The 19,084-nt window shown below is 33.6% G+C and overlaps 1 protein-coding gene across 1 annotated transcript; it reads left to right on the forward strand.

Annotated features, from left to right (window-relative positions):
* Positions 1-10,476: 10,476 nt before the first annotated feature.
* LOC139840497 (LOB domain-containing protein 38-like) lies at positions 10,477-11,491 on the forward strand. Its single transcript, XM_071830763.1, has 2 exons — positions 10,477-10,663; positions 11,139-11,491. The coding sequence occupies exons 1-2, from the start codon at positions 10,477-10,479 to the stop codon at positions 11,489-11,491; spliced, it is 540 nt and encodes a 179-aa protein (XP_071686864.1).
* The last annotated feature ends 7,593 nt before the right edge of the window (positions 11,492-19,084 follow it).

Genomic DNA, 19,084 nt, shown 5'->3' on the forward strand with positions numbered 1-19,084 from the left:
GGTTAACCCATCATTTCTTCATACACGGACTGGTAGATTACTCCTATTACAACTTCAAAATCACCCGTCACTCGATTAAAACGTTTGACTTCAATCTCGATTAAAACGTTTGGCTTACCTACCCGGATTCGTATTTGGCTTAGGTAATCATTGGCATGGGATACAAACTCTCCATCCTTGTCATCGTGTATGTATAGTGTGTATTCGTGTTAGCTATAATATCGTGTCCTTGTAATCTCATACTGTAAGGTCAAACTCATTGTATCGGTTTCTATATTTATATCAGTGGCTTGCTTTTAAAAAAAAATCACCCGTCAAATAACATGAAATACAATGTGTACCCATCTGACGCCCCAAATGCCCGTAACAGGGCGTCAAAATTTTACGCTTCGGGGTGTTAGTCACAAATATGACGGAAAAAGTGTGTCAAGTTTTGGTCAGCCAATCAGATTTCACCATTAATTAAAATACATTAATTAATAATATATTTTATACCAACTGTTAATAATATTTTATCACATCACCACAAATATAACACTTAAATTTGACACTTCCATTTAAAAACCTTCACTTCTTGACCTTACCACATCACCAAAGGTAGGGATGTTCATTAAATGGTTCACCCGAAAAACCAATTGATCCAAATGATTTTGGATGAAACATATTTGGCTAATTTGGTTCGGATTTTTGGTGGCATCTGAATTATAAATTGATTTTCGGATCGGCTTTGGATTCAAAAACATAAGTATGGATTTAACCCGAAAAACGGAACTAATATAGTAGTTATGTTTTATTATGTATGACAATGGTAACTATTGAATTAAATTATAGTAATATTTAAGATATAAAATGTGTTAGGCTTATTGAAACTTAATCATTGCTTTTGTCAAATGTAAATCATGTGATTGAATAACGATCTTTAACACTTGCAAGCTTTTTTTTGTTTAATTAACTTGGTTCTTAAATCAAGTGATTGAATACTCTATCTTGTTTATTCAGCTTATTAACTACGGAGTAATTCAATTTATATTAACTTGATTATAGGCTGCTTAAATAAAAGCTTAGATTAGATGAAGTTCAATTGCATAACATATTATTGTTTTTAATCCACAAAACCAGATGACAATTGAAATTTTCTTCGTGCATTTATTCATAACTCTTTAATTTGATTTAATGGTGAACCGATCCAAATAAACTGATTTCATGTTTGGTTGGATCGGTTTGGTTTTTCAATATTTGATTTGGTTATTGGGGCTCAAAAATATTTTTTAAAAACCGATTTACCCAAACCCATTACACCATATAAATCACAAACCGGCCGAACGTACAACCTTACCAAAAGGTACATTACTTGACTTTGAAGTCACAGTCACGGTTGAAAACAGTCTTACAAAAATGAATGGAGGACGCCATGTTACCTAAGTTGTTCTCCCATTTTGGTCATTAAGAACATGAGAGTGCCTACCTAAAGCATGTTGAGTAGCTTTTTTTGTCTGTTTGTTTCGTCAGAAACCCTGATAATCGGCACTCCTCACTCTGTAAGGACGTTTTATGGCTTTTGTTTCTAAGAGTCTCCCATTGGTACTTCATGCACCGATTTCTTTTATTTATATTTGTTTTTATTTTGGTTGAAAATTAAATTTGTGGGTTTTTTTCTAAGTCAAGAACACCGAACAAAACAGTGACACTAATTACTTCAAATTTTCTCATCGAAAAACACTGAAAATCTCCTTCACTGCTTCTTGTGCTATAGTGACTAGTTTAAGACTTCTGGTTCTCATGAACGAGAAAGAAACTTCATTCGTATGTTTTTCTGAACCTCGGTTAGGGGGTTGCTGACGGGGCCACCAGAAAGAAGAGAAAGAAAGGAAAGTTTTTTCTTTCAATCCAAATAAGAGAATAGAGTCACTCACCAAGTCATATTTGTGCCGCATGTCGAGAAGAAACCATGGGACCTTCACCCGAAGGTCATGCGACCAACTGAGAAAACTCCCCATGAGGTTCGAAATCAAGACGTTACGCAATCTCAGTATACCACTTAGCTAGGCACACAAGTAGTATATTTTTCCCCCGGCGTGACTTGAACTCACTACCTTAATGTTAATAATACTGTTAGGCTAGAATCCCTTTGGTAAGATTCATTTGTATGTTTGAATTTTTTATGTTTTAATATTATTTTTTTTCTTTTTTGACAAAATTACATGTGGGGACAGCGGGTGGTTCGTTCAAAGTATCAACCGGAGTTCAAAAGAATTTTTTTAACTTAAAGGGTCGCTGTGGTTTGAGTTCGTTTCACGGGGAGTCCATTAGCATGATGTCCGTGTAATCTTAATGATTTAAACCCTCACATGACTTGCACATGAGGGTAATCTCGTCCTTTTATCTCCTTTAATCCTTTATTAGCTATTTGCACGTTAATTCTTCTCATTTATTTCAAAATATCAATCGGAGTTCAAAAGAATTTTTTTAACTTAAAGGGTCACTGTAGTTTAAGTTCATTTCACGGGGAGTCCATTAGCATAACGTCCATGTAATCTTAATGATTTAAACCCACACATGACTTGCACATGAGGGTAATCTGGTCCTTTTATCTCCTTTAACCCTTTGTTAGCTATCTGCACGTTAATTCTTCTCATTTATTAAAGTTAAATACCTTGTTTTTAATAGATAAATACAATGCAAGTAAATAAACAGATAAATTGAAGTATTATTTTTTATGCGTAGTAAAAAATTAACGTATATGTGAGTCCATTTCTATTTTCGTCTATGGCCTTTAAATTGTTGAGACGGCCCTGACCAAGGGAATATATAATTTAGTATATCTATCTATGTACACACAAAAGAAATTTGTAACTAAACCAAATAGAAATGACTCGATATACCAGAAGAGACTGCTAAAAGAAAACTTTAAGCATGAACAAATTTATCATTCTACACAGCTTGATTAATTCGAACACCTTTGTGTCTTCGCTAATAAAATCGAAATGATCGAAGTGTCAAACAGGAAAATGGTAACAGTTTGTAAATATTTTTTAATTATGGTCACATGTTATTGAGTACGTGGATGAATATCCAAGATTTATCATTTATGGGTGGCAACAAGACTATCAAGGATGAATATCCAAGATTATATTGCTCAAAATCGTTAACCAGGCCATTTACCAATTGGGCCTGGCGCAGGCTAACTATACTTGGGCTGGCTTCAATTTAAAGGATTTACCAAGTCTATAGCTAACTTGCAGTCTTGCATAAATGGAAATTAAATAGACACTATTATGGTAAATATATTACTCCATATTTATTTATAAAACCAAGTTCGACATGATGTCTCAGCCCAATCCTTCGTTTCCCAACAATTTCCGGCCAAGTTTCCCTAACTCAATTCCTATTCATCGAAGAACGACCATCCACATCGGTCATCTCCCTACTAATATTTCCCACTCAATCATATCCAATGCCTTCAACCGATACGGCAACATTCAGGGCGTTTCATGGCAACAAAACAGAATTTTTGCTTTCGTTAAATTTGGGAGTCATCAAGAAGCTGCTGCTGCAATATATAGGATGAACGGGTCCAATCTCCAAGGCAAAAAAATTATCGTTGATTTTGCCAAAACTGAGCTCGACCCTAGAGGTGCAAAAAATCAATATTCCCGTCAAGAAAAAACTGGGAATATCCAAGAAAATTGGTTACACGATTATAACGATGTTTCCCCAAACCAGACCCACGCCGTCATGATCATTGACAAATTTCCCATAACAAAGGAAAAGTTAATGGTTTGGTTGAGGAAGCGAGAAGCTTTAATCACTTCGATTTCCTTGTGGGGTACTTACGGAGCTATTGTTCATTGCAAAGATTAGGAAAGTTTTCAGAGAACGGATTCTGGTCCGACTCTCGACGACGACGAGTTCTTGAAAGTTCAACCCATGGAGCAAAGACGGGGAAAATTTTCACGGTTCGCTTGGCTTGAACTAAAAGGTATCCCTTTTGATCGAGCGTGCAGAGAAAACATTATGATTGTAGCAAATAACATCGGGGAAGTTATCTATATCGCATCAAGAACACACGATTTTTACCAAGCAGAATCTCTCTTCGTGTTTGCGGAAGTCTTTGATCCTAAACGTATTGCCAGGTACGTTAATACTAAATTAACAGAAACTATTTCCTGTCAAGTTTGGGTAGAAGAGTATTCCGGGTACCCCGTCATCGACAATAATCCTGACGGCGAAGAGTTTTTCAACTCACATAAAGAATCCATCACTAAACCCACAGACGCCCCACAGTTTCAATCTTTAGATAACGAAATTCAAGCCGATCTTTCAACGGATAACCCACCGGAGGAAGGCGAAATTTTATTTGAGGGGGAAAATTCGAATTTGAATCCCAACAACAGTGATGCACCATACCCAAATGCTAATAGTCAAACCATGGGTGAAAAGGTGATGGATAATGTGGTTTCTGTTTCCTTGGGTGCAACAAATGAAAAAAGCACTTACCATAATGATGTATATCAAGCAACTATCGGACAATTTAATTCATTCAAGGATAACATTGATAAGGAACCAATGGGTCATGTGCTAACTAGAGACAAAGAAATCTTGTTTTCTGAACTTAGTTACTCAGAAATTGTGAAGAGTACAAGCAAGTTAAATATTATAAATTATGTACCCTTATCCCCATCTTCTTTTGGCAAACCAACTTTTCCAGTACAAACAGTTGAACCATCAACTTCTGCTCCTTCACAAGTCAACCCAAGTAAAACACAAAATAATTCAGCTACTCCCAAAGAACCCAGCATCGATCTTCCTAATTTAGCACATGAGGAATGTGCTAGAAAAGATTGCAGAAAGTCCTGCACACTCACCCGTAAAAATATCCAAAAGGACAAGGAGATGAACTCCTTTGGTTCACTTTCTTCACCTCCAAAAAGCCCCGTTAAGTTAAACAAGACGAAAGCTAAAAAGAAAGCTTTGAATGATACAATAGTTGATGCCTCAGTGTTGTATGAGATTGATAGTGATAATGATAATGGCGACACTTACATAGCTCCAAAAAACGGTATGAATCATAATGAAATCGACAAACCCACTGTTACCAAAAAGGCACAAAACAAAACAGATTTTCGTTTGTTTGGTGAGCTTATGAGTGACATCGAAGGTGAAGGATTGAGAGCCTTCAAAAAGAAAGAATGAGGGAGGCATTGTGGAACACCCGGGGTCTCGGGAATAATTCCCGAGCCTACAAGGTAGTCACAATGACCAACTTTCATCAACTTTAATTTTTTTCAATCCAAAAAACACAAGTAAAGGATGTGACTCAACCTATTATGAACGAGATATGGAAACATTCAATGTACCAATAAGTGCAAGTAAGCTCAAAATGGTGGATCCGGTGGGTTTCTCTCAATTTGAAAGATGAATTTTTTACACTCATTGATCATTGGAAGAATCATAATTGGTTAACAACATTATTAGAATTCCATCCCTCCCTATTTTTTATTCTTATAGTCAACGTATATGCTCCACATCTCGAACAAGTTAAACTCGTTTTATGGAACCATTTAAGACAAGTCGTACCCGTTTGGTCGGGTCCTATTTGCATCATGGGTGAGTTCAACTCCACTTGTTCTTCGGAAGAAAGATTTAGGGAGGTGAACGATCCGGTCAATATGGAGGGCTCGTAACGATACAATTTTCATTTCACGGTTTACATGTTGGTTAATTTGGTTCGTGTTATCAAGATGAAAGTCTTCCTTTGGGCTTCGCATTCCAAATTATGTTACGGGCACCAAGCTTACGTATGAGATGTTAATCTAAAAATTTTGATCAAGGACGCTTAGTAGTCGAGCATGTGAGTTAGTTTGCTTTCTCAAGTATGGTTATCAATGTACTTCAATGTAATAGGATGTCAATTTTCCCTTGTTGATTGTATATTAATTTAATGTTTCTTTTCGCCAAAAAAAAAAAAATTACTTCATATTTGTTCTTTTTTGAAACGGTAAAATTTATTACTCCGTATTAAACAACGGGCTCCCTAGTAAAGCACTAGAGAGACCCGAAACCAACAATTAGAACGTTTTTATATCGGCATAATGAGTCAATCGTTCTAAGAAACATTTATTCTACCTCTATTTTTCATTCAATGAAACGAAAAATTACAAATTAAATCAAACCCCTTTTACCTTCTTGCGAGCTATATAAACACTTGTTACGGAACTTCTAAACAGGCCAAAACATACACGATATAAAATAATAAAAGGACAAAAAACAACACGATGAAAGAAAATAATACGAATTAAAATAAAACACTTATCTTTTTCTTGTTAAATACCGTAGAACTATCTTTAGAAAAATTATAAAATTTATAAGAAACTTTACTTACGATAGTAAGGGTTACTAAGTAATTTACTAATGTCTACATCCTTGCTAAAAATTACAAATCAGACGTGATTACATACATATTTCAGCTACGTTAGAATTCAATTCTTTGAAAGGTGTTGGTTTATCGATGATTACATGAGCTTCAAAGGTTGCAGACGTCTTGCGTTCGAGCTTCACACAATGGGGTTTACCTCATGCAATGCGCGTATGGATCATCATGGGGGTTTCCTTCTGAGGGGCGGTGAGACTATAATATTTTGTCCCAAGATGTGATTGGGTGGGTGAGTTCTGACATCTCGTATGAACCCCCGTCAGTAACTTCTAATCGTCGTTCAAAAAGAAATAATAATTTCTTTTTCATTTCATCATAATATATTTAGTTAGCTAAACGGGGTATAAGAATATATGAATCAAAAGGTTTTGATTAGTATTCTTATTTCGTACTTATAAGTACACTAAAAGCCTTTAGCGAGGACGTCCTAGCTATAGGTCTATTGCAAAGGCATATGCGCACAATATAATCCTTGTAGGATGACTTTCGACACTCTTTCACGCTAAGAAGGAAGACTTTCTGGGACAAGCCACTCTTCCATGCCGATAAGAAAGGCTTACGACACTCAAACGACTGAGTAATAATACAATCTCCGTTATTAGTTTGGGTCATCTCGATATTTAGCTTGCACCACCATCTTCATACACCATAAGATCATCTTCTTACACTAGAAGATCTATTGAAGTATGCGAAACTTCAATTATAGAATTTAACCAGGAGACTACAATGCCTCATTTATTGCTCTAAACACATCCAATCCTGTCACCGACATGTCAATGATCACCCACACAAACTTCCTGTCTATCTCTGATTTTCCTTCCCGGCAATCAAGACTCTAGTGAGAACACATTCACAACCTCGAAATCTATGCCTTTTAACTTTATTATTTCACGCTGGTACACTGACCCACCTCATAGCGCTATGTATTTACAAATCCATCTCCTCATTCCCAAACACGCTCCCACTGTACGAGTATGGAATGAGCTTAACCCACACAAGACTCATATAATTGAATAACACCCACATACAACATATGGATAAATAAACAACGATAAATAAGTAAAACGACACAAGCATTTAACGTGGTCATGTTCCAACTCCAAACACGAAGAATAATTTAGCCCAAGGGCGCAAACTAGAGATTTTTCACTATAATCGTTCACGCCTGTTGAGGATAGGGTTATAATTTCTATGAGATTACAATTAAGGAAACATAAAACTTAAATGTGCTGGCCTATAGGGAGATTGTGTTTGCCTACACCCAAGTCGTGTTTGGCGACATCTTCCACCGACTTAATTCTTTAATTGCTCGATGCTATTTCTCGCGTTCTGACCAACCATGTCATGCCTGGTGACATACCCCTCACCTTTGGCGAAGGTCTTGCTACTACTTTCCTTTTCCTTGTTCAAATCCTCCACAACTCAACACCTACCGCACCTAAACATACATACAAACTTGAAAAACAAGAAACCACTAATAAAACTCACAAACTGTCCACGTTACAAATTTTTAGCTTGACACCCTGCACGCATCTGATCTTGACCTTCTTTGATTTGGGTAAAGTTTCCTGTGGACAGATCAACATCATCAACCACATGCGAAACCTAAGGCCATCCATCAAAGGTGTGAAACTCCTCAAAATCCTCTAAAAACAAAGAATTGATCTTACCCATCGCTTTCTTTTTGAACTTCGTCGACTAAGTACCAATCTTGACGCCGTTACCCGTAGGATCCATCGAAGATGATCTGTTTAACAAATAGAAGATGATTTTATTAAAGTTATTGTTCTCCTCGTTAAGGAAGCAATCTCTTTGCTTTCGAGTAAAGGGAGGGACGACTTATCTAGTCGAAGGTTCTATACCCACGGGTGGAGTAGTGACTTCATTTTAATTTATGGTACGAGGAATGATTATCTACACCCCACCCCACCCTCCTAATACTCTATATTTATATAATTGAGTATTGTTGTTGTTGTCGTCCTCAATTTTTACAATCAACTAGTCCGGACCGGCCCGCGCGTTACGGCGGGGATTTCGGCCTGCGTATTTATATTTAGTGTAGCGTTGTGTATTTACAGAGGGGAACACGACCCATGTGTTAAGCGCCGTTTTAGATGTCGTTGTGTTAAGCGTTTTTTAAAAAGTATCTGTTTCGAACGTAGTTATTTTTGTTTTGTTCAATAAATTATTTCGAGTGTAACGGTGCTGTCGGAAAAATTTAACTCGCGGCGAGCAGAAAGATACGAGTTGTTGTTGTGTTTAGCGTTTTTTAAACAGTGTCCGTTTTGAACGTAGTTAGTTTTGTTTTGTTCATAAAATTATTTCGAACCTGACGCTGCCGTCGAAAAAATTTTACTCGTGGCGAGCGGGAAGATACGGATTGTCGTTGTGTTTAGCATTTTTTTAAAAATTGTCCGTTTGGCGTATAGTTAATCCCGTTGGGTTTGTAAGGTTTTTCGTAATTGAACGGTGGTCTCGAAAAAATTTAACTCGCACCGAGCGAGAAGATAGGACCCGTTATAAATTCAGGTGGAATTAGTTTCTTTTATTTTAATAAAATTATATATTTACACTTTTAACCCCTGAAAAAGTGTAAACTTGATGGGTCGTTGTGTAAATATAGGCGAAGTTGAGGGACTGTCTGTAATGTACACGCAAACTCAAAACTACAATCCAATATAACTAAAACTACACGCATTCCCACCACATTTAGTATATATATATTATATTATATATATATATATATATATATATATGTATATATATGTATAAGGGTTAATTAATAATTAATTACTCAACATACAACATATTCCACCCATCATTTAAAAAACCCAAAATAGCAAAGGTTTAACTACTTTTGCTTACATAACATCAATAAATTCATATACATTTAGTATATCACAAAGATACTAGTTCTTCCACCTTTGAATAACTATCACGTTTACATTGATCATAACTTTTAAATTCCCCATAAATAAAAGTTGGAATCTGTTATGGTATTCGTTATTTTAGCCAGAAAAAATAATAATAACAAAAGTTGGAGGAAAATCTTCATTCGATCACGTCTACTTTACTAACTAAAATGTACATGTTATACATTTTTATGTATTTCTTTTCATCTTCTCCTTTAATTTCAACTAGTTGTGGAGCCCTCGCTTCGAGTCGGGGGCTCCGTTTTGAATGCGAATTAAAAAAGAAAGTCTTGATCTATTTTGTAAAAAAGAATTTTTTTTCCGACATCTAACATTGAAGGGTTGTTCCTTTTGTGAAAGTTGCTTCTTTTAGCGTTCCTTTTTTTTTTTTTAAAGTTAGTTTATCTATTTTGTAAAAAAGAATGTTTTTGACATCTTTTGGTAGCATTGAAGGGTTGTTCCTTTTATGAAAATTGCATCTTTTATCGTTGAGGGAAAAAAAAAAAGGTAGTTGATTTTTTTGTAAAAAAAAAAATTTTCGACATCTTATGGTAATATTGAAGGGTTGGTTCTTTTACAAAAGTTGTTTCTTTCATCGTTAGAGACAAAAAAAAGTGAAATGACGAAAATACTCCTAGTTACTATTGATGAATAGTGCTACATGGTTTTGTCTTTTAGATAGTATAGTAATTCCCTTTATTATTACCTACATCGTTTCGCATCCGCCTTCATCAGTTGTCGGAGTTACACATTCGCTCTCGCCTCTGGGATCTACAGGTTAGGAAGTTCAAACACTCAATATGTCCTGTGTTACAAGAATAAGCTATATGATCTATATGTATGAAAGTCTCAACATCATGATCATGATTCAAATGATTATCATGATCATTATTTAAATGATTCTACTAAGATATATGAGTTATGTAACATGAATATAACATTACTAAAATTAGGAACCATAATTAATTGCTTTATTAAACTTTACACTTCATTCATACCCAATATTCCACATATAAAGCCAAAACCAACCTCTTTGCATTTACTTTTTACATCCTTAAATCTATCTTTTTCCCCTTGATCATAACTCATAAGAAATCCTCTCACGGTTTCACCAAAATAAGATTTAACCAAATGAGCTGCAATGGCTGTCGTGTTTTGCGCAAAGGTTGTGGCGTTGATTGTGTGCTTAGACCTTGTTTGGAATCAATCCAATCACCTGCTGCACAAGGCCATGCCACACTCTTTCTCTCCAAGTTCTTTGGCCGTAGCGATCTCATCAATTTCCTCTCCGCTGTCCCCTCCAATCACCAACGCAGTGGTATGTAAAATGTACACATAGATTACTAATTTTCTATCACAATTACATGCAATTGTTATTTTATAACTATACCTTTACATAATTAAAAAGACAAACTTAATAATGTCTAAAATTAGAAGAAATGTTGGGTTAGATTGTCCAAAAATACAACGTTATTCTATTGGATTTTTCTAACGAAGCGCTGTCGTTAAAATGCATAAAATGCTTGTACAAAAGAATAACCGTCAATCAAAAGTCAATAATAACCGCCATGTACTAGCCATTTATGCACGTTAACGACAACCCTTATGGCCGTCTTTAGAAAATTTATTTTCATTTTTTCTATTTCTTTTTTTTTCCTGAAGAATAGAAAAATTATATTCTATTTTTATAAACTTATAAGCAATCCATTAGTATGGTATATCGGATTAATGTTTGAAAAAATATCTAAGTAGCTGAATTTGCATGTATGTATTACACATTTTGTTTTTCGCAGCTTTGTTCCAATCGCTTCTGTATGAAGCGGTTGGACGAACAGTGAATCCAGTGAACGGTGCGATGGGACTCATGTCAACGGGAAACTGGCACCTTTGTGAGGCGGGTGTACAAACCGTGCTTTCCGGTGGTTCACCACATCCTATTGGTGACGAAATTTGGATTAATGAAGTGGACGAAAGTTCGGATTCATTCCAAACCAAAGGTACTTGGGCCATGATGATGCTCAAGAACCAGACTAATGCAAGCAACTCAAAGACAGATGGTAATGCTAATGATCAAAATATGTCCTTCAAGCCGATTTCTGATGTGGCGCCGAGTAATGAACCAAAACTGTTGGATCTTTTTAAGTAATGGAAACTAGGAGTGTAAATGTGTAATGCTGGTCTTAAAAATACCCAATATATCACAACCTTCACAGTTTACTGCAATTGGTTTGTGATCATTGCCATATCAATATAATCTCTTAAACACATATTATCTTCTTTCTGATAATGAAAATATGAATTCCTGGTGAAACGATAATGCAAGTTAGGTTTATGTGTCATTTAAAAAAAGTATAGCTAATTTAAGTGTTTCATTTAGCAAAGTATTGTATGTATCTTTGTGATATAAATATACAGATATAGTCATAAAGTCGAGCTAGGTAAGTTATAATTTTGACTCAAGAAGTCAAAAATTAATAAACGGGCCAACGTAAGATTAAAAATTAAAAAGTAGCTCATACCTGACTATAAAATAGTAACGGTGGATTATATCGACCTGTATAGACAGTCTTATAATCTTGATCACTATAAATGAATGAAATAAGTTCCATTTGATAACCTCTGTCACCATTTTTTTTTCCTTTTGAACAGCGATTGGGATCACCCGAGACCTCTGTCACCATTTATCGGTAATGATATTGACATGCAGGGCGGTTAGTTGTGCGTTTCAGCGATAACCTCTCTACTATTTAAAAAAAAAAAAATTAAATTATCTTTATTGAATTTAACATAGATTAAGAGACAATATTTCGTTTTAACATACAAAACACTTATTACAATTGTAAAAAAACATACGCCGTTTTCATTTTTTTCCTTTTGATTATATATATATATATATATATATATATATATATATATATATATATATATATATATATATATATATATATATATATATATAATTGTGTAAAATAATTTTAAAAAAAGTTGTTGATAAAATTGTAAAAAAGGTTAACGTTTTTCCTTTCTATTATATTCTAACTATTTATATATACCATTAATGTAGTTAAGAAAATATTAAAAAGAGTTGTTAAAAAATTCTAAAAAAGGTTGAAAAGTTGTGTCGAGTGCGAAGAAGACATGTTACGAAAGAACGAATCCTCACGACAGAAACATAATGTATTATGGTCGCAAAACAAGCAACATAAGTCAAAATAATTTGGAACACGAAACTCACAATCGCGAGGAGCTTTATCACGGGCGCGAGAATGGGCTGCGAGTTGGATTCAGTTTAGGACTTCGCAGTTTGTGTCTGATTCGTTGTCGTTTAGCACTATAAATTTATCTCTATGTACTTGTAACCTATGTGCATGAGAATTAGTAAAGAAAAAAACTTGGTTTGCGCCCGTGGTGTAAACCCTTCTCCTTGTTTTAGAGTTGAGATATAACTGTGACGACCCGAAAAATTTTGACTAATTTTAAACCAAACTCTCGATATGATTTATTAATTCTGACACGATAAGCAAAGTCCGTTAGCGTTTCAAAATTTTTGAACTGTTTTCATACATTCATTTAGCTTCGACCATTCCCGACGATTCACGAACAATTATTTGTAAATAAATATATATATATATACTTTATATATATATATATATATATATATATATATAATAATTAGAAACCAAGCCATCAACAAGTTGAGCTTTCCATGTTTTGTTGCTTTCGTTGCTGAACCGAGATCACCACGAGCATCATCATTTTTTTTAACAACCTCCAAGATCACTAACCCAACACCACCGTCACTGTTTTTCTGTTTCTGGTATTGAATGAAACCCACAAAGATCACCTTCAAACCACCATCGAACAAGACCTTAATACATCATCATCATCATCATATCTTCACCATAACCACCCATGAAACCGATACTGTTTCTGGATTTGCTGTTAGATGGAGTCCCAAACCGAAACCATCACCACCCCGTTAGAATCACCATTGAACCCACTATATATTTTTGTTTCTGTTACGGTGCTGCAACCATGAAACATCACGAACACGTTTTATCTTTTTTATAAATTTGCTGCTATGAGCATATCTTCTGTTAAATATATATCACGCAAGAAATTAATGATGATGACGAGGGAAGAAGATGAGGATATAGTGAGGGGTGGGGAAATAACACAGAATAACACGGGTTATGTATATATGGTTATGATATATTATATATTTCAGAAAAGTGAAACAGATCAAATGGTTTGAGGTGTGTGTGTGTTACCGAGAGGTCTCGGGTTCGATTCTAAGCCAGGACATATATATATATTTTTTTAATTCGACTAGGCTGCTAATTGGGCTGCCATGTTGGGCCCTTACAATTGGTATGGATTTATAGTTGGACTTTTGTTAATTGGGCCTCATCGCATGTTTTCTTAAGAGGTATATAATTATTAGTATTATTTTTATTTTTATTATGATTATTATTATTATTATTATTATTATTATTATTATTATTATTATTATTTATTATTATTATTATTATTATTAATATTATAACTATTATTATTATTATTATTATTATTGTAATTATGTTTATGATATAAAAGATGATTAATTTATGGAAGAATAAAACGCATATGATTATGATTATGATTATGATAATGAATATAGTTAAGGTATGTATATATATGTATAACCGAGAAGTATAATTATAAGTATGATTAGGATTATGATAATATAAGATATGGTTATAAATATAATTATAATTAGGTCATGATTAAATGAATTATCATTTTTATTAAAAGTATCATTTTTATTAAAATTATCATTAAAAATTATCATTATTATTAAAACTATCATTACTATTAAAATTATCATTATTAGTCATATTAGTATTATCATTATTATTAAATTAATTATTATTATTATAGTTATTATAGTTATTATTATTACTATTATTATTATTATTATTATTATTATTATTATTATTATTATTAAAAGTATTAAAATTATCATTTGTATTAAAATTATTACTAAAATTATCATTAAGATTATTATTATTATTAACAATATTATTATTATTACTTTCATTATTATTATTACTTTCATAATAACGATATTAATATAACAAATAAAATATTTTCTATATAAGAGTATATTTATTACAAATACCATAATATTACATATAACTATATATTAAAATTTATTTATATAAATATTTATATATAACGAATTATTGATTTTTAAAATAATACAAATCATATATAAATACAACTATATAAATATTAATTATTTTAAATATATATACAAACAAGATATATATTTTCAGATATAATATATAAATTTGTTCGATTACGATTACATGTGTTAATATATATATATATATATATATATATATATATATATATATATATATATATATATATATATATATATATTTGTTCGATTACGATTACATGTGTTAATATATATATATATATATATATATATATATATATATATATATATATATATATATATATATATATATATATATATATATATATATATATATATATATACTTTATATAGGTTCGTGAATCCGAGGCCAACCCTGCATTGTTCAGTTCCGTCGTATGCATATTACTACAAAATATCGTATAGTGAGTTTCATTTGCTCTCTTTTTAAATGCTTTTGCAATATATATTTTGGGACTGAGAATACGTGCACTGCTTTTATAACTGTTTTACGAAATAGACACAAGTACTTGAAACTACATTCTATGGTTGGATTAATATACCGGATATCACCCTTTTTAGCTTGGTAGCCTAAGAATTTTGGAACAGACCCCCAAATTGACGCGAATCCTGAAGATAGATCTATGGGCCTAATGAACCCCATCCAGGTTATGGATGCTTTAGTACTTCGATTTTATATACAGATGAGTGTACATGTATATTTGGGGATATTCTAGATGCATTTGTTAATGTCGGTTACCGTGTGTTCACCATATGAATGAATTTTAATTCGCATGTTATGCGTACTATTTTGTACTCGGGTTACGTGTACAATTAAATATCTGAAATCTTGTGGTCAATTAAAATATTGAAATGATTGTTATGATAAACCTATGAACTCACCAACCTTTTGGTTGACACTTTTAAGCATGTTTATTCTCAGGTATGAAAGAAATCTTCCGCTGTGCATTTGCTCGTTTTAGAGATATTACTTGGAGTCGTTCATGGCATATTTAGGACAGTACCTCGCAATGAGACCAAATGTTGATGACTTTGTCCAGATGGATTAGGACGGGGTATGACATGTGGTATCAGAGCGGTGGTCTTAACGAACCAGATCTTGCATTAGTGTGTCTAACGGATAGTTATTAAGATACATTAGTGAGTCTGGACTTCGACCGTGTCTGCATGTCAAAAGTTTTGCTTATCATTTCTTGTCAAAAATTACCTGCTTATCATTCCTAAGTCTAGACATGTCTTACTGCTTCTATTGCATGGATAGTGTACAGACGAACTCATATCTTAGCGTATCTGTTACTGTAAGCTTTACCTGACATATTCTGTAAATTCCTCCGTAATCTACGAAATCTTTTACTCCATATATATAGATATTCTATGTAATTAGAATATCATCCGATGTCCGAAAATCATTCTATATCGAAAAATCCTTTATTCAATCGTACGAAATGGAACTCACCACTAGTTCAAGTCCCTCGAATTCCGATATAGAGTTTCACTCAAGCTCAGAAAGCAGTGACACCGGAATGAATCAACCAATTAGCCATCATCAATTCTGGATGAATTGGGGATGGATTCGTAGTTGACTTAATCAATGAAGACGAGAAGAAGGCGATCCTTTCCACCAACCGAATTCACCTCTTGGTGAAGAACCTGAAGCACTTACCGGCGAACCTGTTCGAAACACCTTATTCACCCTCATATCCAGGATATCTCGCAATGATTATATGATATCTAAAATTCTTGACCTTATTCATCCGCTAGTCCCAACCGACAATCACCCAGGTATAATAGAAGAAGTCAACGAGCTTCGCGCTCAGGTAGTGGCTTTGGAGAATATGGTACAAAGGTTACAAGCACCAGCAGCATCCAACAACATCATCAGTACCACCATTATCAACACCAACAGCACCAGTACCATCAACAACCACATCCGCACCGCAAACCTCAACATCACAATCTGTACATCGAACATCAACGTTGTACGCACCATAGGTACCAAGAAGTACTAATAAAAATCAACGATGAAGTATTGATTCATAACTTCATTGGAGAACTATTAGGCGGCAATTATGTAATCTCTAAAGTCTTAGAGATTATGTATTCTACATATCTGTTCTACATCGATTATCTTTGTTCTACATAATCGTTCTATATCATTTATCTCCACTGAACATGGCGAATATGTAATCTCTAATATTTTAGAGATTATGTATTCTAGATCTAATGGTAAAGCAAATGAGATTAATAGTATATTAACTCATTAAATCCATGATTACATCTAAAGAAAATATATACGCATATATGTTTTCATAAAGATTGTAATTAAAAATTCTTTTGTACAAACTGTTAATGGTGAAAATATTTTAACGGGTAGGTAATACCCGAGGAATATTTAAATTTCACATTAATTAATTACACTGTATATTCTTCGAATCTGATTCAACAGTCATTTACTATCCTACTTACATCCACAGATATACGTATCCGTTCACCGCAGAATAACCATTTTCTTTCAATTCATATTTGGATTTTGACATATCAGAATCCAACAAGTGGCATAATGAATAAAACATTGGACAAAATAAAATTTATTAGAAACAAACAAATTAACTATGAGAAATTATGTTAAGCATCCACGCTAACTATTCCTAGCTAACTGTTTCTAGCTAACTGTTCCTAATTCCCTGTTATATTTTAATTATCGCAATTTTAATTATCGCAATTTAATTATCACAATTTAATTATCGCAATCTATTTATTGCAATTTTTAATTCTCGCAATTTTATCGTCATTTAATTTCTGTTATTTATTTTACACACTTTAAATATCGTCGGATAAATCGGGACGCATATACAATGTTTTGACATATCATATCGACGTCATCTATATATATTATTTGGAATAACCGTAAGTCACTCTATATCGCGGTAATGCTCGAGTTAGCATATAAAGGGTCGAGGTTGATTCTAAAATAATATATATACTTTGAATTGTGATTGAGTCTGATACATGTATACAATGGGTCACGATACGTATTAATTAATTCGAATATTATATATTAAACTATATATGAATTATTGAACTACTAACTGTGAACTACTAACTGTGAACTACTAACTGCGGACTACTAACATTGGACAATTAAAATGAATCAAAATATTGATTATAACACATGAAACTAAACATTTCTTCAAGTTTGCCACTTGATTTCATCTTAAACCTCATTTGTATCTTGACGATTACAATCTGCGTTCAAACCTTTCATGATTCTTAAAAACACCTTAATCGAGAGGATGAACTAACCGCACTTCATCTACGGAAGGAAATACTTATGCATATGGGCATGCACCTGGAAAACTCTTGGAACCTAAGGAGAAGTTTAAAACGAATTTATAATTCCTTTGCGTTGTTATTACCGAAAATAACTTTGCAATCTCTTTCCAAATTAGCCAATTCTGTCACAGCTCCAGCAAGTCAACTTCGACTTTTCAGTCGGACTAGTCTTATTATAACCTTAATATATACGTTGTCTTTTCGCCTTCATTACCGGGGAACCGTTTATATTCCACCACATTAGCAGTAAACTTACCAGTAACTTTATTGATCTATGACTTTCCAAAAAATCATTATTTTTATCGAAACCCTACCATATACTCATCCACATCTTATAACGAAAATTGTCATACCAATTACCGAGAATCAGCAATCAGTATTTTGAAATCTCGCAGCATTTCTACATCAACAGTTATATGTATACATATGACATTTATCTCTTAAAGTTTTGATCTTCCATTCTGAAATTCTGAAAAGCACCTAGTCTGCGAATTAATACTCGGAATGTTGAAAAAGCTGAATGAAGCAGCAGAAACTGTTGATATTGCTCAATAACATCATATATATCTATTGCAATATCGTGTAAAAATGCTCTAGAATCAAGGATAATGAAGGCATTTCTACAAGTAATAGGCCAAGATGTGCAAATTTGTATCGGAGAGTAATTTATATAGAGTTTTGATGATTTATGACCTTGGTTGATCCCGGTACAAGTTAAGGTCTAATTTATGCTCTAAAATGGTAAAACAAGACTCCAAAGGTGTTAGGCTTCGTCCAAATGAAAGAAGATTGAAAAGAAAATGAAACAGCAACTTTCAGTACACTGGGACGCCGTCCGGGCTTTTAGGACGCCGTCCTTCCTTTCAAACTGGGACGCCGTCCGGGCTTTTAGGAAGCCGTCCAGCCCTTAACAACGGGACGCCGTCCAGCATTCTGGACGCCGTCCAGAAGTAGGTTTCAGCCTACTTTTGCCTTTTGACCTACTTTCTCCACTTTAAAACCTACTGATTGAGGAACTGTTTTATCACATACGAAACCATAGGTTACTGAGACGATTTTGGGAGCAAATTTGGTGAACTCCAAGCTCTTGGAAGAGGATCAACATCAAGTCTTCAAAGATCAAAACCTTCTCCATCCAAGATTCATTCTCTATTAGGTTATTTTCTTGTTCTCTAACAA

Source organism: Rutidosis leptorrhynchoides, chromosome 4 (genome assembly GCF_046630445.1).
Source record: "Rutidosis leptorrhynchoides isolate AG116_Rl617_1_P2 chromosome 4, CSIRO_AGI_Rlap_v1, whole genome shotgun sequence".
In the NCBI taxonomy this organism is placed as follows: Eukaryota; Viridiplantae; Streptophyta; class Magnoliopsida; order Asterales; family Asteraceae; genus Rutidosis; species Rutidosis leptorrhynchoides.